The 26,596-nt window shown below is 41.3% G+C and overlaps 1 protein-coding gene across 2 annotated transcripts in view; it reads right to left on the reverse strand.

Annotated features, from left to right (window-relative positions):
* The window catches only part of TRPC1 (transient receptor potential cation channel subfamily C member 1), a 159,578-nt gene that overhangs the window by 64,596 nt on the left and 68,386 nt on the right, over positions 1-26,596 (reverse strand). For both annotated transcript variants that reach the window (XM_044289916.1, XM_044289915.1), the window contains 4 exons: positions 22,756-22,951; positions 18,273-18,609; positions 1,263-1,402; positions 739-882 (listed from right to left, as the gene is read on the reverse strand). In XM_044289916.1, the coding sequence (XP_044145851.1) occupies positions 739-882; positions 1,263-1,402; positions 18,273-18,609; positions 22,756-22,951 (817 nt within the window). The remainder of the gene's footprint in view (positions 1-738; positions 883-1,262; positions 1,403-18,272; positions 18,610-22,755; positions 22,952-26,596) is intronic.

Here is a 26,596-nt window from a genome sequence, read left to right on the forward strand (position 1 = left end):
AAAAAGCTGAACAGAAATACATTAAGGCCAGTTTCACACAAGCAGGTTTGGTCTGGGAAACATGCCTTCGGACAGAACACTGCTCCTCTAACCCGAACTCACAGCATAATGATTTATGATGCTGTAAGTTCCTGTCCAACGGCAAGTCTACTGTACCGTACCCACATAATGCAATGAGTACAGTACAGTAAACCTGTGATCAGGCGGGAACTCACAGCATCATAAATCATTAGAGGTGCAATCACACAGAGAGTGTTTCACAGATATCTATCTATCTGGCAGGGGGAAAGTAAAGGGTTGTAGTAATTCAAGCCTTTTTCTACTCTACCATACTGAAATGAATGAAGTGTGCAACCTGCAAGTGTATAAAGCCATAGATTAGCCTGCTTTTCTCGGCTCAAATAGATTAACAGTTCTCTCCCTATACACAAATGGGGACAGGTCCGTCAGTGAGGCCAACTAGGTTTTCTCTTAAATGTCTCCGTGTTTCTGAGTAAATCATTATTGTCTGTTACTAGGGAGCCTGTCAGTATTTCATGTTGCCAGTTGATTGGAGAGAAATACCATTATTACCTGTGGTACAGACTACTCTCAATCTAACTCTGCTTTTATAGGATTTTCATATGTTTTTTAACAAACAATCTGTGTGACAGTTGCACACTACAATGACTTATATACAGTCACAACCCATAATATGTTGAGTATTATGTCAGTACAGCGCAGTATTACAGCATTTACCTGTAACGGTCCCAGAATGGAACTGGTTGTGTACATGAAGAAAAGACGCAGATAGCTTAGCACATTGCCAAAAGCGAAGAGACCTTCTGCTACCAGTGTGGGATGGAAAGCATCCCAGTCCTTTCTTTCTGCAATGTGGTGGAACTGGAAGAGAGGAGCAAAGGAAACAGATGTGGAGTCACATCTCATGTTCATTTCTGCAAGGGGCGGAGGTGAATTAGTGGAATACAAATGATAACACAATTGTTGCATTACTGGAAGATCTCATATTATAACTCAACCATCCATATAATATTATATAATGAGATGTTAAAGAGAGGGACTGGAAACACCCTTGCCTAGCTATAAAAGTCAGATATGTAAGCACGGGGTAGTGTTCCAGGCTTACCACCCAACATTGCTGGAGCTCTTACACTGATGTCTAGAACTTCGTATATGAAGGTAAGGAAAACTAGAGTCAACAATACTACAAATGTTACTATAAGGTGACTGTAGCTGATACAGGTCGCACAAAGTATATTCACCTTGCTGTGGGCCACTATTTTAAGAGCGAAGGTTGCTAAATACAATGAGTTCATCACAAAGCTGAGCTGATTCCGAGATTCTTCCAAAAAATCTTCCAGGCCATCATACCAAAGGCGCTTCACATCGGACCAAACCATCCCTGAAAAAGAAACATGAGGTTTTAGGTGGGTATTATAGTCAGTGCATTGTGTGATTCCACACAGAGGTCTATCAATTGTCTGCTCTTAGTCATTCAATGGAGAAATGACATCCATCTTAAACCTGTCACCGAACAATGCAGGCAGCAGGTTATAGGAGCAGCTGAGCAGATTAACATATCGTTTTTTCAGGGAAAAATACTGTAAAACTTGTAATGTATGCATTTAAATCTTTGCTCAGTTGTAAACAGGGACTGTCCTCTTTATGCCTGCCAGCTATGAGTATATACAGAGAAGTCTGTCAATCACTGACAGGACCAACACAAGGTACTGAGCTGAGTAAAATGCAATGTAAGTGACAGGCAGCATGTTCTAGAGCAGGAGGAGCTGAGCAGACTGATATATAGTTATATGGGAAAAGATTCAGTATAAGGGCTTATGCACATGAAAGTATTTTCTTTCCGTAAAAAAGAGAACGCTTGATCCAGCACTTGTGAGATAGTTGCTCCAGCTTTATTGATGAAAATTGATCACATACAGTGGACCCCTCTGCACACTGGTGACCCTTTAGTTAACATGTTTCGACCACTTTTTGGTCTTAATCATAACTGAAGTATTTTCTTTCCGTGTCCGTTTTTTTTGCAGACCTTATGTGAAACCAATAATTTCAATGGGTCCACAAAAAAACGAAGGTTACTGCATGTGCATTCTGTTTCCGTAAGTCTGTATTTCCGTTCCACCAAAACATTAAACATGTCCTATTATTGTCTGCTTTACAGCCAGGCATAGGACCTTTCTATTAAGGGGCCAGCTGTTCCGTTCTGGAAAATACAAAATGCACATGGACGTCATCCGTATTTTTGCGGATCTGTTTTTGCGGACTGCAAAATACATACGGTCGTGTGCATGAGCCCTAACTTGTATTTCACTCCTTAAAATTCCTGCTTATTCTTGGCTTTGAAGTCAAGGAGGTGGTCCTATTAGTATAGAGGGAAGGCTGTCAGTCACTTGTAGGACCATCTCCTTGACTTCAAAGCTTAGAATAAGCAGGGATGTAAATGAATGACATACAAGTTGTACAGAATTTTTCCCCATAAAACTATATATCAATCTGCACAGCTCCTCCTGGTCTATAACATGCCGCCTGCAGATTACACTGTATTTCATGGCGAAAAGTTCCCTTTAAGGGCACGTCAAGTAATGCTTTATCATATACTTTTCCTTGTCTGGCATTCGTGAATAATAACATGTTTATTTCACTTGCTGCTGTGTTATCTTATAAGACATGGGCATGTTCCTGTAGATGTACTCCCACACAACCACAAGTCTGATTCACTGGCTGCTTCATTGTGCTGCCCGTGTCTGTATCCAGGCCACATCATAGTAATTAGGAGGATTAAACATTAATATTAAACAAATGACAAAAAAAACATTATACATTATTGATAATAAACAATGCACATAGGGAGAGATTTATTAAAACCGGTGTAAAGGAAAACTGGTTTAGTTGCCAGTAGCAACCAATCAGATTCCAAAGGAGCTCTGAAAAATTAAAGATGGAATCTGATTGGTTGCTATGGGCAATTAAGCCAGTTTTCCTTTGTACCAGTTTTGATAAATCGCCCCCATAGACTTTTGTCTTATGATGTCATCTAACAGGTTTCCACCATGGAAGATCCCATAAAAACGTCAATGAGATCCGTGACAAAGATGTTTTTAGGATCTGTTAGAAAATTGAGAGCTGTCTTGGCTCCATTATGAACTGAAGCCAAGATGCAAGTGTGAAACAAAGCCATTTACAATTTCACATATGCTACACATGCAATTTTCAAGGATCTAAGTAAAAAAGAGAACCTTTTAAGGTAATTGGTCAATAGTAGAGACCAGCCTGATTTTCATGCAGTTTCAGGAAAGCTTACATGGCAGCGGTACACAAGGTTTGCCACAAGCTGTTCTCCAGCCGTTTAGAGTCTCTTCACAGTTTCAGACTGGACACAGGTTTGTAGATTTGAAACCCTGGAGTCTGAGTTTTGTTAAACAGTGGATCTTGTGTGACTAACAGTTTTAGGTGCCAATGTTATGGGTGGCCAGGCCACCAAGAAGCAGAACCCATTAATGACATAGTAAAATTACTGGGATGAAATGCAGCACAGAAATGTAGTACAAATGTGCCTCTAAGCTCTCCTTTCCTATCACTATATCTGTTCGGGTCTGTTCACACTGTTGGAGTGTATACACTGGGAAATACGTCAACCTCTGTCAGATTCAAATACTATAGAAGAAAATCATTGGTATAGTACAGGCCCCATGTACCTATTACGGCTCCAATCAGGGATCGGAAAGATAATTCCCTATGGCTCACTGAAGTCTTCTGTATCACCCATTCTATGGCTAATGTTTATCTGGGAAGTATATAAAACATTTATTAATATACACTCATTGACAAAAATCATAACGCACCAAGATAGACATATCGGATGGCTGCAAAACCTCGGAATGCAGCTATGTCTCAGGCAGATATGTAAATGATTACAGGTATGGTATTATTAGACACTGGGTCTTGCTGCAAAAGATTGTAAAAGTTCTTCCCTCGCTGCCCTATAACAAGGTTCCCAGAGACTACTTTTGGGTGGTGTACCTCTTGGTAACAGATTGTTGCATGCTAGACATGCCTCCATAATGCATTCAATGTCATTCTGTCCAGTTGACAGACTTTGAGAGGGGGTGCATCATAGGACTGAGAGGATGGACATTTCCATAAATTGCCTGCCGTCTAGTTTCATAGTAAATTCAGACACAGGTAAAACCTTCCTTACAAATCTCTGTCTCTGCCTGGAACATTTCCAGACCCTTAGCAGAAATAATCTTGGTGTCACAGTGCCCATTATGTGTCCTGCCATTGACAGACAGCCACCATCGCCTTTGTAGTGGTGTTGTGAACAAAAGACCTGGACTGTTACTGACTGGAACTGTATTATCTTTAACAATAAATCCAGGTTCTTTTTGGGATCCTACAGTGGCCAGGTTCAAATATGGAGACCTCATGGTGAGCGCTTTAATCCTGCCCTTGCTGTGGAGAGACACACTGACCCAACTGCTGGTGTGATGCTCTGGGGAGTCATCGCATATGCCAGGCTGTCATGCCTAATAGTTATAGGAGGGAAACTAACATCTCAACAATATCTGCAGGACATCCTGTGGGCACATGTGTTGCCTCTCGTGGCAGGGCTTTCAATTGGCATATATCAGCAGGATAAGGCTCACCCACACACAGCAAGGGTTTCCCAGGAATGTCTCCGCCAGATTACACTTTCTTAGCCTGCTCGATCTCCAGATTTGTCACCAATCAAGTATTTACAGGAGCAGCTGGGACGTGAGCTTCGGCAACCTACTAGTGTGCAGAATCAACAGGCCCAACTGCAACATCTGTTGGTGGGCAAATTTGCAAGAGGATACCAACCATATCTCATCTTGTGTCCAGGCTAGAGGAGACCCAACAGGGCGTTAGAGCCTCCTTTCAACTGTACAGTTAATTCAAATAAACATCCTTTCCCTCGAATACTGTAATTATTTACATATATCATCATTACATTTACACGTATAAAGCTTCTTTCAAATCTAACAACTCCTTCTTGGTGCGTTTTTTTTTTGTCAATGAGTATATATGGCAGAAATGGGTGAACCAACTAACAATAAAAGGTGAGCATATACTGTACCACAGTAGGTTATTAATATCTGATCAGTGAAGGTCTGACTCCAGGCACTGTCACCTATCAACTGTTTGAGGAGGCCACGCCACTACTGTGAGAGTTTTGGCCTTCTCACAGGAAACCAAGCATAGTGCCATACATTGTATGGTAGTTGTTCTTGGTACTGCAGCCCAGGCTCATTCACCTGAAAGGGACTCAGCTGCACATAGGCCATGTTATCAATAAACATGACGTTACCGGTCTAGGAAGAGGCCACAGTGCTCAGCAGAGCACAGGGACCAACTCAAACAACTTATCAGATATTGATGATCATTAATATTGTACTTTGGGAAAAGCCCTTTTAATCAAGAAATATAGACCTTAAACACAAAAGCCAATATACAGGATTAGCAGGGGTTTAAAGAAGTAGTCATGTATGGACAATATGGGGGGCACCCAGTGTTCAGAATCCTCATCTATAAGCCAGAATAGAGAGACATTCTAGCAGACCCAGTGCCTTCAAGCATTACATGGGTGATCATTTATTTGAATAGTCACCAAGAGATTGAAATTGATTGAACATTTCAGATTTTTGCATCACAGTGACACTTATTCAATAACCAAAATGATCTTGGGGAAAGAGATATAGGCGCCTCTCAAGATACAGAGACTTCTCAGGATAAAATATTTTCAGCAATAGACTTTCCTGGGCCAATGCCTCATCAACATGGTAATTTCTCTGGTAAAACCTATATTGGCTTCTGTCTTGTAGCTCTGCTTTACACTAAAGTGTACTGCCTTCTGTCTGTACCAGGATGAGCTGCTTCTTTGGATATCAGGGGAGGATCGATACATTTTATTTTTCATTGTGTGATATACAGGACTTGAAGAAGCTTTTTTCTGTATCATAGAAAGTGATTTACAGCTTCTAGCATCTGTTTCTGAATGCTATATGTAAGGACTTGCTTTATCTGTCTTAGTCTAGTTTCACACTTGCTTTTATGAGATCTGTCAGGCTGTTCAGGCAAAGAACACCACCTTTTTTTTCCAGCCAAAACCCCACACTCATGCCTGTTGTGCCTTTTCCATAAGTGTAAACTGTTATATCTACTTATTTTAATTGTAATGGGTATGCATTGCCTTTAAGAGCAATGTTGATTTATATTCACTATTTTGTAAGGATGTTCATGTAGGCCGGAGTAAGTCCATGGGAAGATTACCGTGCCGCTCAAAGAGCTAGTGTTATTGTAACAATCTATTATATATTTAGACAGTTAGAAGATACACGGCACCTGCAGATTTAGAGGCTCCATTGTATTTCTTATCTGAACATGAATTCCACAGTTTGAGAATTGTCTAGATGTTCCTCTAAGTATACATTCATGTATCAAAGTTTGTCCCTCGGCTGTAAGACAAGGCTTGCAGATATCAGAGATGTGTAGTATAAAAAATATCAGGCATGTATGACTTAACCCTTAATGGTATGATGCTTATAGCTGATACAACAGTGCCACCTAGATATGAGCAGTTAATACTACACCAGTAGCAAAAGTGCATTCTGGGTAGTATTATGACATCACATTCCTTATCAATGCACACACCCATCCAACAATGATTGAAAAGTTCCAAACTAGGAAGGTGTGTTCATCTGATAAGTTTTGGGTTAAGAAACCAGATTCCAAAAAGAAATACAGAAAGAGAAAAAAAACAAAGAAAGAGAGGGAGATCTCTGAAGAAAGATTTGGATTATCAGAAAAAGTTTTGAGAGCTGACTGCCCCAAGACTCTGCACATCACTTGACCCTTGGGTAATGTATATTTTGCTTTATGTAGTATTGATCTAAATTAATTGGCTTGATACTTAGCCAGATACTCGCTCATTTGCGGACGTGTAACATTAGTTGCTACATCAATATTTTTGCTTGATTTCAGTTACGATGCATATAACTGAATTAGGCTACTTTCACACTAGCGTTCGGGTTTCCGTTCGTGAGCTCCGTTTGAAGGAGCTCACGAGCGGACCCGAACGCAGCCGTCCAGCCCTGATGCAGTCTGAATGGAGGCGGATCCGCTCAGACTGCATCAGTCTGGTGGCGTTCAGCCTCCGCTCCGCTCGCCTCCGCACGGACAGGCGGACAGCTGAACGCTGCTTGCAGCGTTCGGGTGTCCGCCTGGCCGTTCGGAGGCGTGCGGATCCGTGCGGATCCGTCCAGACTTTCAATGTAAGTCAATGGGGACGGATCCGTTTGAAGATGCCACAATGTGGCTCAATCTTCAAGCGGATCCGTCCCCCATTGACTTTACATTGAAAGTCTGGACGGATCCGTACTAGGCTATTTTCACACTTAGCTTTTTTTTGCTAAAATAATGCAGACGGATCCGTACTGAACGGAGCCTCCGTCTGCATTATTATGATCGGATCCGTTCAGAACGGATCCGATCGAATGCTAGCCGAACGCTAGTGTGAAAGTAGCCTAAAGGGGATAATATTGGAGAAACTCTCTGTTGGGAATCTTTATATTCCCTAGTTTGATATCAAGCCAATAATTTATAAGTTTTGTTGCAATACTACCCCAGACCCCAGAGCAAGGGCTTGTATCTGTCATTTTCTTGATTGAATTTTTGCGCATAATCCATTGATTTTATATCTCTCACAATTTTAAAGCCGTATTGCATAATATTCTTGTGTTGGTTGAGTAGTGTTTTGTTGGCACCATGAAGTGGCGAATTCTGGGTACTGCATATAATTGTATATTATTGAAATCTACGTTAATACATTTTTTATTGTATTTTAAACTATTGTATAATAAACCATTTATATTTTTGCATAAATGCTTGTACCCTGTTTTACTGATTGCACAAAATAATTAGGTTCTCGATCGAACTCTTGGAGATGTTTATGTCTATATCGCGGATCAATATAATTAGCATAATTTTTCTTTTGATCCGTTTTTATATATATATATATATATATATATAAAGCATTTGCTTTATATACCCGACATGCCAGAGACCGGACGGATCCTGGACGGATGCCATTATAGTTAATGGGGTCCTGCGATGAACAACAGTATCGGGCTAGGCTGGATCCGGTGAACTCCGGCAGGCTGTTCTCTGCTGGATCTGATAAATGCAAGTTTAAAACTACCCTAAATTATCTGCTTATTTTGCTTAAATCTTTATTTTCTCTTATCCGGGGGTGATATTTTGGAGCTTTGGAACCAATTGCTTGTTTTTTCATGGAGTTATTGACTCAAGTTTCAACATACAATGGTCGTCCCAGAAGCAATTAATAGTGTAACGTGTCACTGTATTTGCTTAGTGGTACTTTTTTGTACATGGACAGTAGTAAACACACATTACACAACATCATTTACGTTTACTTTGAACATCGTCGCAGAAAAAGCTTATTTGATCTGCCTGGTCAATACCATGATCAGACGTCTTGACCTTCACATAGAGTAGTCTTCATTATTTGAAGACTAGAAGCACAGAGATTAAAAAGACTCTTTTCTGTTGCGCTTGTGAGCGTCATAACTGTTAGTACACAGATCCTTGTAAACATGATGGTCTTATTCCAAGCCTGGCCGCAGCTCAGCAAACAGTTGAGGTCATTTATAAAAAGTTGGGATGATGGAGAAAAGTGATGTGGTGCTTGGCAGAGGATAATGTGGACTGTGTGTGTGGCTGACCAAATGTAATCACTTATTTGATCTGAATGTTACAGCAAGCCATACAACAAACAAAGCTGGCTGCTTATACAAGGGATTCCCAGAACACCACAGAGAATCTAGAGGTTCTCATGAAGAAAGCCTACACTGATGATCAACTCGCTGTATACATTTCATAAAATTTAATAGAAAAAATTGTAAGTAGCAAATTTCTAAATCACTTTATTTTAAAAAATCTGCCTGCATCCACCTGAAAAAAAGTTGTAAAGTCATGACCACTAGGGGTCTCACTTCTACCTAACTTGCAGTCCACTGCCTGCTGTCTGGCAAGATCCATCCCTGGTAACAGACACACAGAAGAAGGCGGAGAGGAAGTGGGGGCATGTCAGAGTTAGCTGAGATCCTGATAAAACAACTGCATCTACAATGCTTTCTTCAGATTATAGGAGACTTCTGTGTTTCTGTATGTGTGGTTTCCCCCTTTATATTTTGCTCTGTGAATTCTGGAGCTGAAAAAAAAACTGTGGGAAATAAGGGACGTGAGGTCACAGCTGGCAGATTTAACAGAAGTGAGACTGCTTCTCAGTGAAATGAATCTAGCTCTGCAGCTGAAACAGGGAATAATATGGCTGAGCAAGACATTAGGGAACCCAAAAATAGAACTGCTTCTTCACAGTTAAGATTGTATGAAAACGCACAGCCATTGTGCTTTTTTTGGAAACTCAGGTACGTCTTAAGAATGTCTTCCTACTTTAGACATTTATGGGATATCCACAGAAGCATGATTGTCCCCTGAAGCCAAGATGGGCAGCATTAGACATTTACAGGGGCTTTCCATTGAATTCTATTGGTGTTATGGATACAGTTAGATAGATTAAGGGGGCTCACTCTGTCCTCTGATCAAAGGCCCCACCGCAAAATCGCTGGGCTCTGATGTTTTGCTATGATAGATTGGAGGAGCCTTGTGAAGCCTGTGGCACAGTTTGACAGATGACCAGTGAAAATCCCATAGATTGCGATAGTATTCCATTGCAGTCCATGGTACAAGAGATCAGAGAATTGTATGTTCAAGTCCCCTAAGGGGTCGAAAAATGATTGTAGTAAGAAAAAAGTTTTAACAAAAAAAACACAAAAGCAAAACATTCTAATCACCCCAGGTTTTCAATTTTACATATAAAAAAAAACTATAAAAGAGTAAATTTATTGCCATAATCAAAAATGTCTAATACATTAGAAAATAAAATATGAAAATATTTTTCCAGCAAGGTGAATGCCGTAAGGAAAAAAACAGCAGTATCAGGTTGTCTTGTAATTTGTAGTGTATTTTGAATGCTGTAAAAACAAACCCCAAAAATAATGGCAGAACTGGGTTTTTCTTGCTTTCCAGTAAAAATAAAATAACTTGTCCTACAAAAAATAAGTCCTCATATGGCTATGTAAAAGGAAAATTTTAAAAGTTGTGGCTCTTTGAAGACGGGGAGAAAAAAACATTAATGCAAACACAAAAATTGGCCTCGTCCTTAACCCCTACTCGTCATATGACCTAATAGTACGTCATGGCGGCAAGTGACTTGCCTAATTTTGACGTACTATTATGTCATGGTGATCGGGCATGCCCGATCTCTGCAGGGGCCTGGCAGTCCCTGATAACCAGGCCTGTTAACAACGCTGTAAAAGCTGATGCCGGTGGACTAACCCCTTCTATGCTGCGGTCAGCGCTGACCATGGCATAGAAGGTGCATGCGGCGGATGAAGGAGCCCATCGGGTCCCCGCGCTGCTATGGCGGGGACCCAATGGGCGACAAGGCAGTCCGATGCCATGCACAGGCTGCCCAATGCCTTCCACAGCATCGGGACCTACCTTCTACGGGGGCCAAGGAGATCCAGGCAACCTGTTAGTGTATTACTTAGTGTAATACACTAACAGGCAATGCATTACAATACAGATATGAGGAAAAAAAGGAATTGTTGGTCCAGCTTGTATTCGTGGTAATCCAAAGCTTTATTCAATATTCAGTAAAATCCAGGTACAGGAATGCAGGTCTACATGTTTCAGGCACAATAAAATCCTAGCCCTTACTCATGACATTTTCCAGTACACTGCAGGAAGTTTTTATAGAGAGGAGGGAGGGACTGACTTTCTCACCTGAGATAATCAGGCTGAGGTTCAACCACTCCCATCCCATCCACAAAACAACACTCAATTAAAAGCAAACCATAAATTTATGTAGTTTATAAAAACATAAAAAGGAATAATAATGACATATTCAGAAAAAAATATATATAGTAATGATGACGGAACTGGGTGAGAAAAATGAGAAAGGAGGAATACTATATGATCCATGGTTTAAAGATCAATATTGTAGGATGAGGTCAAGTTTTTTATTCAGACCATGGGGTTGGCGACTTTCTAACTGGAAAATCCAGTAGGATTCTCTATTCAGAAGTTTGCGTTTTCTGTCACCACCTCTTAAAGGTTTTTTGACTTTTTCAATACCTTGTGCTGACATATATGAGACATCCCCACCATGCACTGTAGCAAAGTGGAGACTTGCCGCAGATACATTGCGGTTTGCATGGTGCGGTATGTCTGATATATGTTTTCTAATGCGCGTTTTTATGGCATTTGTTGTACATCCTATATATTGCAGCTTGCATTTAGTGCATGTTATGCAATAAATAGCAAAAGTAGTGTTGCAATTGAGAAAGGAGTGAATCTTAAAAGTCTGGCCATTAACAGTAGATTCAAAATTCTGGCTGATTTTCATGTATTTGCAACAAATACAAATGGAATGACCACATTTGTAGTTCCCCTTTGTAGATAACCAAGTGCTCTGAGTAGAGCAAGATTTGTCATTTCTAAAAAGGGAGGGACTTACTGAGCTAGCTATGGTGGGTGCTTTTTTAGCTGCACATTTTACGCCTTTTTGTGCCATTGCTGCCCATGCCTTGTCGCAGGCCAGAACCGGAAAGTGTTTTTTTACAATATTACAAATTTGGGTGTATTCTTTGCTATATTGTGTTACAAAAATATTTTTTCTTTCATAATTCAATGTCTCTCTGATATTGTGACTGTGTTTTTTCACATTAGTAGTTAATAGTGAATTTCTGTCAATATTTGATACCTCTCTATTGCATTTGTCCAACATTTTTTGTGAATAAGCCCTATGTGTCAATCTTTTAATAATATCTTCTGCCTCTGTTCTGTAGGCTGACTCGTCACTGCAATTCCTTCTGGCTCTAATTAATTCTCCCTTAGGTATATTCCTGATGGTATGTGTAGGATGGCATGATTGTGCATGCAGTAGTGTATTACCAGCTGTTTGCTTTCTGTGTGTGCTGGTGTATATGGAGGCTGTGGCGGAGTCCCCCCTGAGTCTGAAATCTAAAAATTCGATGTTATTCGTACTGTGTTGAACGGTAAATTGGATACCATCTACACAGGAATTCAGATAATCCGTGAACAGTGGTACGGCCGCCACATCGCCCGACCAGATAAAGATCAGGTCGTCGATGTAACGGCCATACCACCTCACGTGATCCGAAAAGGGATTAGTGTCGATGAGGAGAAAGCTCCTCTCCCACCATGCCATGAAAATATTAGCGATGGAGGGAGAGAACTTGGCCCCCATCGACACCCCTGATGTCTGCAGGAAAAACTTTCCATCAAACATGAAGTAATTTCGTCTCAGTAGGAAGTCCACCACAGCCACCACATACTCTGATAGCACCACAGAGAAATTTCCAAAGTTTTCCAAAAACCAAACCAGGGAGGTATGGACCATATTATGAGTTTATCAGGTGACCCGCTCCCCTCCTTTCAACCAGAATTGAAAACTCTATTGATGCATGGTTTCAATTTGGGCATTCTTAGCCAAAAAGATCAGGATTATATTTTTGTTGCCTTTCCTGTCACCCCTATTCTACATGCCTTACCAAAAGTCCACAAATTAATTTTTCCACCCCCCCTGAGACCAATTGTCTCAGGCATAGGGTCCTACTCTGAACGTCTCTGCCAGTGGGTTGACTCGTTACTGCAACCTTTGATCCCCAATATTCCTGGTTTTTTAAGGGATACCAAATCAGTTTTACAAGCAATACAGGAGTTGGAATGGTCCCAGAAATACTCTTGGGTCACTGCGGATGTAATTGCACTTTACCCCAGCATCCCTCATAATATGGTCCATACCTCCCTGGTTTGGTTTTTGGAAAACTTTGGAAATTTCTCTGTGGTGCTATCAGAGTATGTGGTGGCTGTGGTGGACTTCCTACTGAGACGAAATTACTTCATGTTTGATGGAAAGTTTTTCCTGCAGACATCAGGGGTGTCGATGGGGGCCAAGTTCTCTCCCTCCATCGCTAATATTTTCATGGCATGGTGGGAGAGGAGCTTTCTCCTCATCGACACTAATCCCTTTTCGGATCACGTGAGGTGGTATGGCCGTTACATCGACGACCTGATCTTTATCTGGTCGGGCGATGTGGCGGCCGTACCACTGTTCACGGATTATCTGGATTCCTGTGTAGATGGTATCCAATTTACCGTTCAACACAGTACGAATAACATCGAATTTTTAGATCTCAGACTCAGGGGGGACTCCGCCACAGCCTCCATATACACCAGCACACACAGAAAGCAAACAGCTGGTAATACACTACTGCATGCACAATCATGCCATCCTACACATACCATCAGGAATATACCTAAGGGAGAATTAATTAGAGCCAGAAGGAATTGCAGTGACGAGTCAGCCTACAGAACAGAGGCAGAAGATATTATTAAAAGATTGACACATAGGGCTTATTCACAAAAAATGTTGGACAAATGCAATAGAGAGGTATCAAATATTGACAGAAATTCACTATTAACTACTAATGTGAAAAAACACAGTCACAATATCAGAGAGACATTGAATTATGAAAGAAAAAATATTTTTGTAACACAATATAGCAAAGAATACACCCAAATTTGTAATATTGTAAAAAAACTCTTTCCGGTTCTGGCCTGCGACAAGGCATGGGCAGCAATGGCACAAAAAGGCGTAAAATGTGCAGCTAAAAAAGCACCCACCATAGCTAGCTCAGTAAGTCCCTCCCTTTTTAGAAATGACAAATCTTGCTCTACTCAGAGCACTTGGTTATCTACAAAGGGGAACTACAAATGTGGTCATTCCATTTGTATTTGTTGCAAATACATGAAAATCAGCCAGAATTTTGAATCTACTGTTAATGGCCAGACTTTTAAGATTCACTCCTTTCTCAATTGCAACACTACTTTTGCTATTTATTGCATAACATGCACTAAATGCAAGCTGCAATATATAGGATGTACAACAAATGCCATAAAAACGTGCATTAGAAAACATATATCAGACATACCGCACCATGCAAACCGCAATGTATCTGCGGCAAGTCTCCACTTTGCCACAGTGCATGGTGGGGATGTCTCATATATGTCAGCACAAGGTATTGAAAAAGTCAAAAAACCTTTAAGAGGTGGTGACAGAAAACGCAAACTTCTGAATAGAGAATCCTACTGGATTTTCCAGTTAGAAAGTCGCCAACCCCATGGTCTGAATAAAAAACTTGACCTCATCCTACAATATTGATCTTTAAACCATGGATCATATAGTATTCCTCCTTTCTCATTTTTCTCACCCAGTTCCGTCATCATTACTATATATTTTTTTTTCTGAATATGTCATTGTTATTCCTTTTTATGTTTTTATAAACTACATAAATTTATGGTTTGCTTTTAATTGAGTGTTGTTTTGTGGATGGGATGGGAGTGGTTGAACCTCAGCCTGATTATCTCAGGTGAGAAAGTCAGTCCCTCCCTCCTCTCTATAAAAACTTCCTGCAGTGTACTGGAAAATGTCATGAGTAAGGGCTAGGATTTTATTGTGCCTGAAACATGTAGACCTGCATTCCTGTACCTGGATTTTACTGAATATTGAATAAAGCTTTGGATTACCACGAATACAAGCTGGACCAACAATTCCTTTTTTTCCTCATATCTATATTTCTCCTACTTCGGGTGAAGGAGCCGGTCCGCGCTATATCAGTGAGAGCTGCTCAAACTCCTGATTTTCACAATTACAATACAGATGTATTGTAATGCATTGCAGAGGGGATCAGACACTCAAAAGTTGACGTCCCAGGGTGGGACAGAAATAAAGTTAAAAGAAAAGTGCATTTTTCATTGAAGTCCCATTCATTTCTATGGGGCCAGGGCTGCGTTAAAAACGCTGAATATAGAACATGCTGCATTTTTTACGCAACGCAGAACTGATGCATGAAAAAAAAAACGCTCATGTACACAGACCCATTGACATGAATGGGTCAGGATTCAGTGCGGGTGCTATGCGTTCAAGTCACGCATTGCACCCGCGCGGAAAACTCACTTGTGTGAAAGGGGCCTAAGGCTGGTTTCACACGGGCGTTGCGGATTGAGGCTGGATGCGTTCAGAGTGCGTTCAGTGAAACTCACACTATTTTGCAAGCAAGTTCAGTCAGTTTTATCTGCGATTGCATTTAGTTGTTCAGTTTTTTCCGTGCGTGTGCAATGCGTTTTGATGCGTTTTTCACGCGCATTATCAAAAACTGAATGTTTACAAACAACATCTCTTAGCAACCATCAGTGAAAAACGCATCGCATCCGCACTTGCTTGCGGATGCAATGTGTTTTTCACGCAGCCTCATTCACTTCTATAGGGTGAGGGCTGCGTGAAAAACTCAGAATATAGAACATGCTGTGATTTTCACGCAACGCAGAACTGATGCGTGAAAAACAACGCTCATGTACACAGACCCATTGAAATGAATGGGTCAGGATTCAGTGCGGGTGCTATGTGTTCACGTCACGCATTGCACCCGTGCGGAAAACTCGCTCGTGTGAAAAGGACCTAATAGTTTTAGTCATGCAAACGCAATCAATCAACACCTTACCTCCATGACTGACGCATGAGTCCCAAGTATTTAATTCTACTTGAGAAAGTCAATGTCTAGTAAAATGTCTTCAAGAAAAAATACAAGTCCAGTTTCTCTCAATTATTACTACTGATATACCATCACCTGGATGAATGAGAAACTTCACAGACTCCCTTTGTAATCATTTTTTCTGCAGTGATATTTGCCTTGTAACTCCCCTTTCCCCTGCCTGTCTCTTGTAATTAATTATCTACGGTTTGTCCTATACTTTATTGCTTTATCTATATATACATAGGATTACACTTAGGCTACTTTCGCACTTGCTTTGTTAATTCCGGTATTGAGATCCGGCAAAGAGTCTCTATACCGGAATTAAACGGATCAGTTGTGATTTTGCACATCAGGATGTATCTATTCTGTTAGTATGCTGTTGTGTGAAATCAAAATGGAAAAAAAGCGAACCATCACTAAATACATTAAAAGTCAATGGTCCGTTTTTTTTTAAGCTCCATAAAAAAACGGATCTGTCACCATTGACTTACATTGTTTTCTGTGCTGGATCCATTTTTTTCTGTTTCATGACCAGACACAAAACTGCAACTTGTAGCGGTTTTGTGTCCGGTTACAAAACAGAATACTGCCGGAACATCCTGATGCATTCTGAAAGAATCTCTATTTCCATTCAGAATGCATGAGGACTAAACAGAAAGATTTTTTTCCGGTATTGAGATCCTCTGCCGGATCTCAATACTGGAAAAAAACAATGCAAGTGTGAAAGTAGCCTTAGGCCTCTTGCACACGAACGTGTGCGCCCTGTGGCCGTGCTGCGGTCCGCAATTTGCAATGCACGAACACCAACCGTGGGGAAGCCGCAGCGGATCGCAGACCCATTCACTTTAATGGGTCTGAGATCCGCCCGTTTCGCAAAAATATAGGACATGTTCTATCTTTTTGCGTAACGGAAGTACGAAACGAAACCCCACGGAAGTGGAGTGCTTCCGTAGAGTTCCATTCCGTGCTTCTGTTCCGCATCTCCAGATTTGCGGACCTATTCAAATGAATGGGCCCGCATCCGTGATGCGGAATGCCCACGGAACGGCGCACGTGTATTGCGGATCCACAAATGGCGTCCGCAATACGGCAACGGAGCGCACACGTTCGTGTGAAAGAGGTCTTAGGAAGATTAATCTTGTCTCTATTAGAATTTATTGGACTAATTGTAGATACTTTGTACCTTTTTACTTGTTTTGTGGGTGACCATGTGTTAATGTTTTATATAAATTAAAGGGGTTGTCTCACTTCAGCAAATGGCATTTATCATGTAGACTAGAATTTATTTTCTCCCCAAAAAATCTATAAAATATAAAAAAGTCTGCCTCAGTGAGGACTGTTAGAGCATTATTATCTACAGTATGTTGTGTTGCTAATTTGTGCACGTATTAGTTGTATTTAGATGGATTTATTTTTTGGGATGAGCTCTGAGGGACACTTTTGATGGGGAACAGTATTGTCACTAGTAGTGCCTTACTATCAAGTGCGGACACATCTGTGAGGTTTATTTTTGCAAGATATTAACAAAATTAATAAAATATTGTGAACAAAACGTTAACCATATTGAACGAGTGTGTAGAGAGCAGGATGCGTTTGTTTTAACCAGACACACAGATACCAAGTGTAATACAAAAAGACACACTGTACATCTGCGAAGCCTAGGAGAATGTTACAGAAGATGTCATCAGCATCAGCTATGCATTTTGGTGCAATGAACAATTTCTGAGAATACCATCAAGAGGTAAAGAAATAAGTGAAATAGTAAATATCTTTTCCTGAGCCTAATTAATGGGTAAATTAGAAAATGATCCCGTCAGCGGAGGTATATATTAACATCACATTAAAGAGGACCTGTCGCCTCTCCTGACATGTCGGTGTTAGTAACTACTTGCATACTCCATGCAATAAGAATTCTGGAGCATCTATTCTTACAGCTCTATGTTGTTCAAGTCCTCTATTACTCCTGTTATAAATGTTTTGGTACCACACAGTCTGCCACTGGCCACTGGATAGTGTTGGTCTGTGCAATGACACCCTTCATTGGCAATACCCAGCTGTACCTTTATTCAGAAACTTCTAGCAGGAATAACAGAGGAATGACACAATATGGAGTTATAAAAATAGATGCTCCAGAATTTTACATTCATGTGGTAATGCATTTACGTACAAAAACAGAGATGTCAGGAGTGGTCCTCTTTAAATAGAAATACCAATGCATTAATTTAGATTATTCTTAAAGGGGTTGTCCAGGATTTTACAAGGGCCATAAATATCCAACATCCCTGCTGATCAGCTGCTCCAGAATAGCTTCCGCCCCCGAGGTCAGAACCAGAATCACACAGCTCTGTTGTATTAAAGTGTGTGGTTCTGGTGTTGACTTCAGACGCCAGAGCTACTGTAGAACAGCTGATTGCTGGGGAAGTGGGGTGTCAGAACCCTGCCGATCAGACATTGATCGCCTGAGGACAGGCCATCACTTATAAAACCCAAGACAACCCCTTTAATGTAAAACAAGCACAACTCTTTGCTTACCTATAAGCCATATAATGATCAGGTAGTCTATTCTCTCCAAGGCTGGTCCCATAGTGTTCTTTTTATCTTCATTGTAGACTAGGGAATACAAGTTAAGGAGTAGTAGGAAAGTAAAGTAAGATGCCCCATGGATGATAAACTTCATGAAAGGTGTGTGGATCATTCGGCCGACTTGTGTCTTTGGGGCTAGCAGATAGCACAGAGAAAGGATTGGCCAGCAAATCCCCACTGTGAGGACAATCAATATCTTCTTGCAGGTGTGCTTCCTTCTGTAGCTTGCCAACTGTCCAAACCAGACTGTGTTGAGGAACTGTTGGCAGTTGGATTGTGATACAAACTGAAATAACAAAAATATGCCACAAATAAATTTGAATTTAGCATAAAATTGTATAGTGTTGTGTAAATGACGTATACTCATCATAACTCAACTATTATGGTAATTTAAAGGGCATCTGTCAACAGATTTGACAGGTGTTATGATGTTTCAATCAAAGTGCAAAGACCGCAGAAGTTGCAGAGAGAGCAGAGCCTCTAGGTGTAATGGCAGCGCCCCTGTTGCTCCTAGATGCTCATTTGCATATATTAACACTTAATTTTTCTCAGCAATATGGACACATATGAACATGGGACCAACACAGATGCCTTCAGCTGCCAAGAGCACATGTAACAGGTCAGCCAGTTTCATGGGTACAAATCTGCTGACAGATGTCCTTTAAAGTGACCTCCGCCATTAAAGGGGTTGTCTCATCATGGACAATGGGGGCATATCACTAGGATATGCCCCCATTGTCTGATAAGTGCAAGTTCCACCACTGGGACCTGCACCTATATCGAGAACGGAGCCACGCAAGGTGGTGGTTGGAGGACTTTGCTCTAGCTACCACCAAGCTGGCTCCCCATAGAAGTGAATGGGAGCATACAGCGCATGCACGGCCCCCGCTCCCATTAATTTTTATGGGGCCGACGGAAATAGCCGAGCCAGCTCTGGGCTATTTTCGCCGTCCCCATAGAAAATGAATGGAGGGCGGCTGCGAACTCCACAGTGTGCCCTCCTTCCCTTGCGGGGCTCCGTTCTCGATATAGGTGCGGGTCCCAGCGGTGGGACCCGCATCTATAAGACAATATCCTAGCGATATGCCCCCATTGTCCATGATGAGACAACCCCTTTAAGAGTTCTGGCTATGCCATAATGGCCACACATGATTATCACTTCTGTCTTCAGTGTCTTACATACCGTAGTAGTAAGCACCATCTGTACAGATTTAGGCAGTACTGTGCTGTTCTGATGTAGGGGACAGCCAAACATCGCAGGTCCTCTGTGGATTTTCTGCAATCTAGCCAAAATCCATGGCAAAATCAAATAATATGGAGTATGCTGCAGATCTTGGTGAAAGTGCTGCCAATTTGGATTTCAAAAACCACACCGCATGTGAAGTTATGTGCGGATTTTGTTGCGGAAAACATCCAGTGTGTGAAGGAGATCTGTCAAAATCTCTTCCATTTTGTAAATGATGATGATTGTCCGCACACAGTTCCATTACTGAAAATCCACAGCAGTTATGAAAGCCAAAACCAAGAGTGGACTCAAAAATGAGGAGAAATTGAATCTGTCCTGTATACTTGCGCTCTTTTTATGATTCACTCCAGATTTGGGCTCCCAAAACTGCCTCAGGAAACCTGACCATGTGACCGTACCCCACCTCAGTATTAGGGCTCGAGCACACGTCTGTAGCCGTATTTGCGATCTGCCAATTGCAGATTCACAAAACATGGATACAGGCCATTGAAAATGAGAAACGGAACATCCGGCCCTCTAAAGAACTGGCCTATCCTCATCCATAATACGGACAAGAATAGGACATGTTCTTTTTTTTTTGTGCTGCGGGACAGACATATGGATGTGGATGTCCGCATCCTTTGCAGCCCCTTTGACGCTAATGGGTCCGTATCTGATCCCCAAAAAATGTGGATCAAATACGGACAAAAACAATGGTCGTATGCATGAGCCCTTTGAAAGGCGCACCATTCATACATGTTCAGATAACGCTTGCTACATCTGTATGTCAAGACAAGTCATTTCTACCTTACCACAGAATGACTGCCACACAAGATGGAATTCGTTTGTACATCTAATGTTCTGGAGTCAAGTAGTGTAGTGCTCCTTTTCTGTGATTTTGTTGCATACAGTTGCAAGAAAAAGTATGTGAACTCTTTGGAATGATATGGATTTCTGCACAAATTGGTCATACAATGCGATTTGATCTTCATCTAAGTCACAACAATAGACAATCACAGTCTGCTTAAACTAATAACACACAAAAAAATAAATGTCACCATGTTTTTATTGAACACACCATGTAAACATTCACAGTGCAGGTGGAAAAAGTATGTGAACCCTTGGATTTAATAACTGGTTGAACCTGCTTTGGCAGCAAAAACTTCAACCAAACGTTTCCTGTAGTTGCAGATCAGACGTGCACAACTGTCAGGAGTAATTCTTGACCATTCCTCTTTACAGAACTGTTTCAGTTCAGAAATATTTTTGGGATGTCTGGTGTGAATTGCTTTCTTGAGGTCATGCCACAGCATCTCAATCGGGTTGAGGTCAGGACTCTGACTGGGCCACTCCAGAAGGCATATTTTCTGCTGTTTAAGCCATTCTGTTGTTGATTTACTTCTATGCTTTGGGTCGTTATTCTGTTGCAACACCCATCTTCTGTTGAGCTTCAGCTGGTGGACAGATGGCCTTAAGTTCTCCTGCAAAATGTCTTGATAAACTTGGGAATTCATTTTTCCTTCGATGATAGCAATCCATCCAGGCCCTGACGCAGCAAAGCAGCCGCAAACCATGATGCCCCCACCATCATACTTCACAGTTGGCATGAGGCTTTGATGTTGGTGTGCTGTGCTTCTTTTTCTCCACACATAGTGTTGTGTGTTTCTTCCAAATAACTCAACTTTGGTTTCATCTGTCCACAGAATATTTTGCCAGTTCTGCTGTGGAACATCCAAGTGCTCTTGTGCAAACTGTAAACGTGCAGCAATTTTTTTTTTTGGACAGCAGTGGCTTCCTCTGTTGTATCCTCCCATGAAATCCATTCTTGTTTAGGGATGTTAGCATATGCCAGAGACTTTTGTAAGTCTTCAGCTGACACTCTAGGATTCTTCTCCACCTCATTGAGCAGTCTGCGCTGTTCGCAGTCATCTTTAGAGGATGGCCACTCCTATGGAGAGTAGCAGGAGTGCTGAACTTTCTCCATTTATAGACAATTTGTCTTACCTTGGACTGATGAACAGCAAGGCTGTTGGAGATACTTTTATAACCCTTTCCAGCTTTATGCAAGTAAACAATTCTTAATCATAGGTCTTCTGAGAGCTCTTTTGTGCGAGGCATCATTAACATCAGGCAATGCTTCTCGTGAAAAGCAAACCCAGAACTGGTGTGAGCGTTTTTTTTATGTAACCAACACCTCCAATCTCATCTCATTGATTGGACTCCAGTTGGCTGACACCTCACCCCAATTAGCTCTTGGAGATGTCATTAGTCTAGAAGTTCACATATTTTTTCCACCTGCACTGTGAATGTTTATATGGTGTGTTCAATAAAAACATGGTAACATTTAATTATTTGTGTGTTATTAGTTTAAGCAGACTGTTATTGTTTATTGTTGTGACTTAGATGAAGATCAGATCACATTTTATCACCAATTTGTACAGAAATCCATATCATTCCAAAGGGTTCACATACTTTTTCTTGCAACTGTATATTTTATGATTGCTTACATTTTTTATACACACTGAACATATAGTGAGAACATATAAACTTCGGTGTCCAAAAAACACAACATTTTCTGACTTTTTTGTGGTTTTGGGCGTGCTGGGCAGGGGTGAACCAGCGCATTTATTCCCATCTACACCAGGAAACTGGTATAGATTATACCCGAAATGTACATCAGCTCCCTTGGTGGCAAAAATTTCAGCTGCGAAAAAATTATTTTGAGACGTGTGGCTCTTAATAATTGTGAAGCATCTGAACCCAATGGGGATAGATTAAAACAGGTAACACTGGTCTTAATATTCAAAAAAAAAAAAAAACTCATGATACCCATTTTTGGAGACAGACAACTGTATAGGAAAACACAGTCGGCTGCCCTTTTCTATCTCCAGTAATGCAAAATGAACCGTCTAGAATTTATGGACATGTTTGTGCCAAGAACATTTCCCATGTTTACTCAGTATATACACTGCAGTGGAAATAGATTGCTGTGAATTGTTTTTCTCATTGCAGGTTTTTCTGAGATAGGGTACGGCCACACAGTCAAGTTTTCTGGTGCAGTTTTTGAAACCAAAATAAGGCGTGCACCATGAAAGGAAAAAGATTATTAAGAACAGATTTAATTTCTCTTTTCTGTATCAACTCCTGGTTTTGGCTTCAAAAACTACATCAAAGAACTTGAACTTGTGCTCATCCGCATACACCTACTTCTTTTTGATTGTATTTGATTGCCAGCTTTAAACGGCTTAGGTTCATCCGCTCTTCAAGCAGTCCCCTCTTATCCACTGGTTCATCACTGGACTGATGGTTTAAGATCACTTCCAGCTCCCTGGAATTCCTGGCTTGAGCCAACAAGTCCTTTGCAAAGGTCTTACACTTTTGAGCAAGCTCTTCATAATCATTCCTGAAGGATTCAGAACAGAAAAAAAAAGTTTTTTTATTGAATGTACATGTGTAATCTAGAGTTAGGTACATCAAGGGCTGGTTTCATGGAGTGTTTTGGCTGTGCTTCAGTATGCTGCCATGGATATTTACTGTGTTGTATGGTATTTTTTGTTTAAAAATTAGATGCAATTTTTTAACAAAAATGCAGCAAAAATCTATGGAAGAAATGTCACAAAATCAGCAAATGTAACCTAAAATCAGTAATCAATGAGTAAATCTAGAAAACAACCACAAGATACACATTGAAACTATTTTAGTAAGTCAACATAAATCACTAAAAAAAATAAAAAAAATCATACATGATATGATCAATAAATATGCAGCTGTACATGGTCACAATTAAAGAAATCACCGAAAATAATAGCACTCACATAACAATAGATACAACAATTATATATAAACTAAAACTTCATTCTGATAAAATCTGAGACTCTAAGCCAATATATTTTGATCACAACACAACTGTGCCCACCTACCACGGCAAGGTGATCTTGGTCAAGCAGGGGCTTACTCTATTTAATACCTATCTCTGTACCATGAGACATCTACATTTAGAAAAGCTGACCCTGCACATATACTGTGCTGGTACTTGTAACGTCTGTGTGCATTCAAAGGCTGCAGCGGTGACCTGCTCCCCTTTTGTCATGACAACTGGTCATGTAACAAAAGAGGAGCAAGCCACAGCTGGGGCCTGTGATTGGCTGCAGGGGTCACAATGGATGTTGTTTTCTGCGCTGCAGGGAGAGGAAGAGCCGGCCCTAGAGCATTAGACACAGAACCTAGCAGCGGAGAACAGGTATGTATGATCTCCACTACGGGTTGGCCACTCTGGGAGGCCTTTATTAGTCTTGGATAACCCTTTCTGCCTGTAATTGGTAAGGTTTGTGCCTCCCATACAGCAGCTCCTGGGTTCCTGGGTTGGGGAACCTGTTGTTAAAGAGGATATGTCACAACCAACTGCAGAGCAATCTGCTATCTTTGTATACACACTTACAGAGAATGCTATCAATCACTGATAACACCTCCCCCGTGTACAGCTATCAGTGATTGACAGCTATCTCTGCATACACACTTAAACAGATAATGCCATTAATCACTGATAACACCTCCCCTGTGTACAGCTATCAGTGACTGACAGCTATCTCTGTATACACACTTACATGGAAAATGTATTTATTTATTATACTCACTTATATAGTGCTGACATATTCCAGAGATGAGCATCAACCTGTCCCCAGTGGGGCTCACAATCTAAGTTTGCTATGCGCCAATCCTGTCAAACACTCCCTGTCAATATAGAGTCCTTAAATATCAGAAATAAGGGTCTGGCTATGACATTACTTAATTCTCTTAGGATATGGGGGTGTATGCCATCTGGTCCTGGCGATTTATCTATTTTAATCAATTTAAGACACCTCTGTACTTTTTCCTGGGTCAGACAGGGCGCTTTTAATGGAGAATTTACTTTTACATTCTGCATTTCATCTGACAGTTTATTTTCTTCAGTGAATACAGTGGAGAATTTAATAGCTTTGCTTTCTCCTCATCGCTCTCTGCAACTCCCCCCTCATTACTCTGTAAAGGGCTGACACCTTCAGATTTATACTTTTTACCATTTATAAAATTGAAGAACATTTTAGGGTTAGTTTTGCTCTCTTTGGCAATTTTGGCAAATCTTTCGGTCTCTAGTTTGGCTGCTTTTACCCGTATTTTTCGCCCTATTAGATGCACCGGCCCATAAGAGACACACCTAGGTTTTTGAGGAGGAAAATAAGAAAAAAATATTTTTAACCAAAAGGTGTGCTTTTTGGGGTTTTGAACTAATGGTGGTCTGTGCATGACACTACTAAGGGGGATCTGTGGATGGCACTGTTATGGGGGGGATCTGTGGATGGCACTGTTATGGGGGATCTGCAGATGGCACTGTTATGGGGGGATCTGTGGATGGCACTGTTATGGGGGGATCTGTGGATGGCACTGTTATGGGGGGGTGATCTGTGGATAGCACTGTTATGGGGGGTGATCTGTGGATGGCATTGTTATGGAAGGGGATCTGTGGATGGCACTGTTATGGGGGGCGGATCTGTGGATGGCACTGCTATATATGTGTCACCCACAGATCCCCCACCCCATAACAGTGACATCCACATATCCCCCCACCCCATAACAGTGCCATCCACAGATCACCCCTCCCCATAACAGTGCCATCCACAGATCACCCCTCTCCATAACAGTGCCATCCACAGATCCCCCCCCCCCCCCATCACAGTACCACCCACATATCCCCCACTCCATAATAGTGGCATCCACAGATGCCCTAATATACCGGAGCTAAACCTATGGGAGGGGCCGGTGTCATGCAAATGTGTCGGGGCCTGTGCAGTCACTGTACTCCGGCCCCGCCGCTTACTCACTGCTTTATTGCCTAAACCTTTTATAATAATAACTTTAATAGAAGTCCCGACCCCAGCCCCATCTTTACTACTTGCTAAATGTCCTGTAGCAGGCAGAGCAGAGCGGGTGGCCGGCCGTAACTAACTGATGTCACGTGCCTGCGCCGCCTACTTTATGAATAAAGTAGGCGGCGCAGGCACGTGTCATCAGTGAGTTAAGGCCGGCTGCCCGCCCTGCTCTGCCTGCTACAGGACATTTAGTAAGTTGTACAGATAGGGCTGGGGATTGGAACTTCAATTAAAGTTATTATTATAAAAGGTTTAGGCATTAAGGAAGTGAGTGAGCGGCAGGGCCGGAGTACAGTGACCGCACCGGCCCTGCCGCATTTGCATGACACCGGCCCCTCCTCCCTCCCCCCTCCAGCTGATACATTGCAGTCTGCGATGCTGCAGCATCGCAGACTGCGATGTTCAATGGCAGCATTCGTCCCATAAGACGCATGGGCATTTTCACCCCACTTTTGGGGGGAAAAAGTGTGTCTTATGGGGCGAAAAATACAGTATTTTTTTTTACATATTCATTTTTTTTCCTTATAGTTTTTCAGTGCTTCCTCACATGTTTTAGTGATTTAAATGCTTTCTTTTTATCATTTTTTGCTTTCTTTACAGTTCTATTTATCCACATTTGTTTTTTCTTGTTCCAATAAGGTATGTATCTCCCACAATTAGATTTTAGGATGCTTTAAAAAATATCCCATTTTGTGAATGTATTTTTATTTTTGAGGACTTTGTCCCAGTTAGTCAGAGCCTAAGTCTCTTAGTTGGCAAAATTTTGGTTTGGTATTTTTGTTCCTCCCTGTAGAAACGCTCTTTTGAATGACAATTGAAAGGTTATTACTTTATGATCACTATTTCCCAGGTGTCCACAAACCTGCACATCGGTTGTTCTGTCAGGTCTATTGGTTAATACTAAGTCCAGTATGGCCGTCCCTCTAGCCGGGTCCTGAACCAGTTGGGAAAGGTAATTGTCGACCTCATTATGATCTGTCGCCTTGTCTATCTCGTTTAGTAGTAGATTTTCGGTGGACTCTGGTATATTTAGTGGTTTATAATAAACTCCTATTAGTATTTAATTATTGTTTTTGCCTCCATGTATTTCTACCCACAGTGATTCCACATGTTCATGTCCCTCACTTATATCTTCTTGGACT

This window comes from Bufo gargarizans, chromosome 4 (assembly GCF_014858855.1).
Source record: "Bufo gargarizans isolate SCDJY-AF-19 chromosome 4, ASM1485885v1, whole genome shotgun sequence".
Lineage (NCBI taxonomy): Eukaryota > Metazoa > Chordata > Amphibia > Anura > Bufonidae > Bufo > Bufo gargarizans.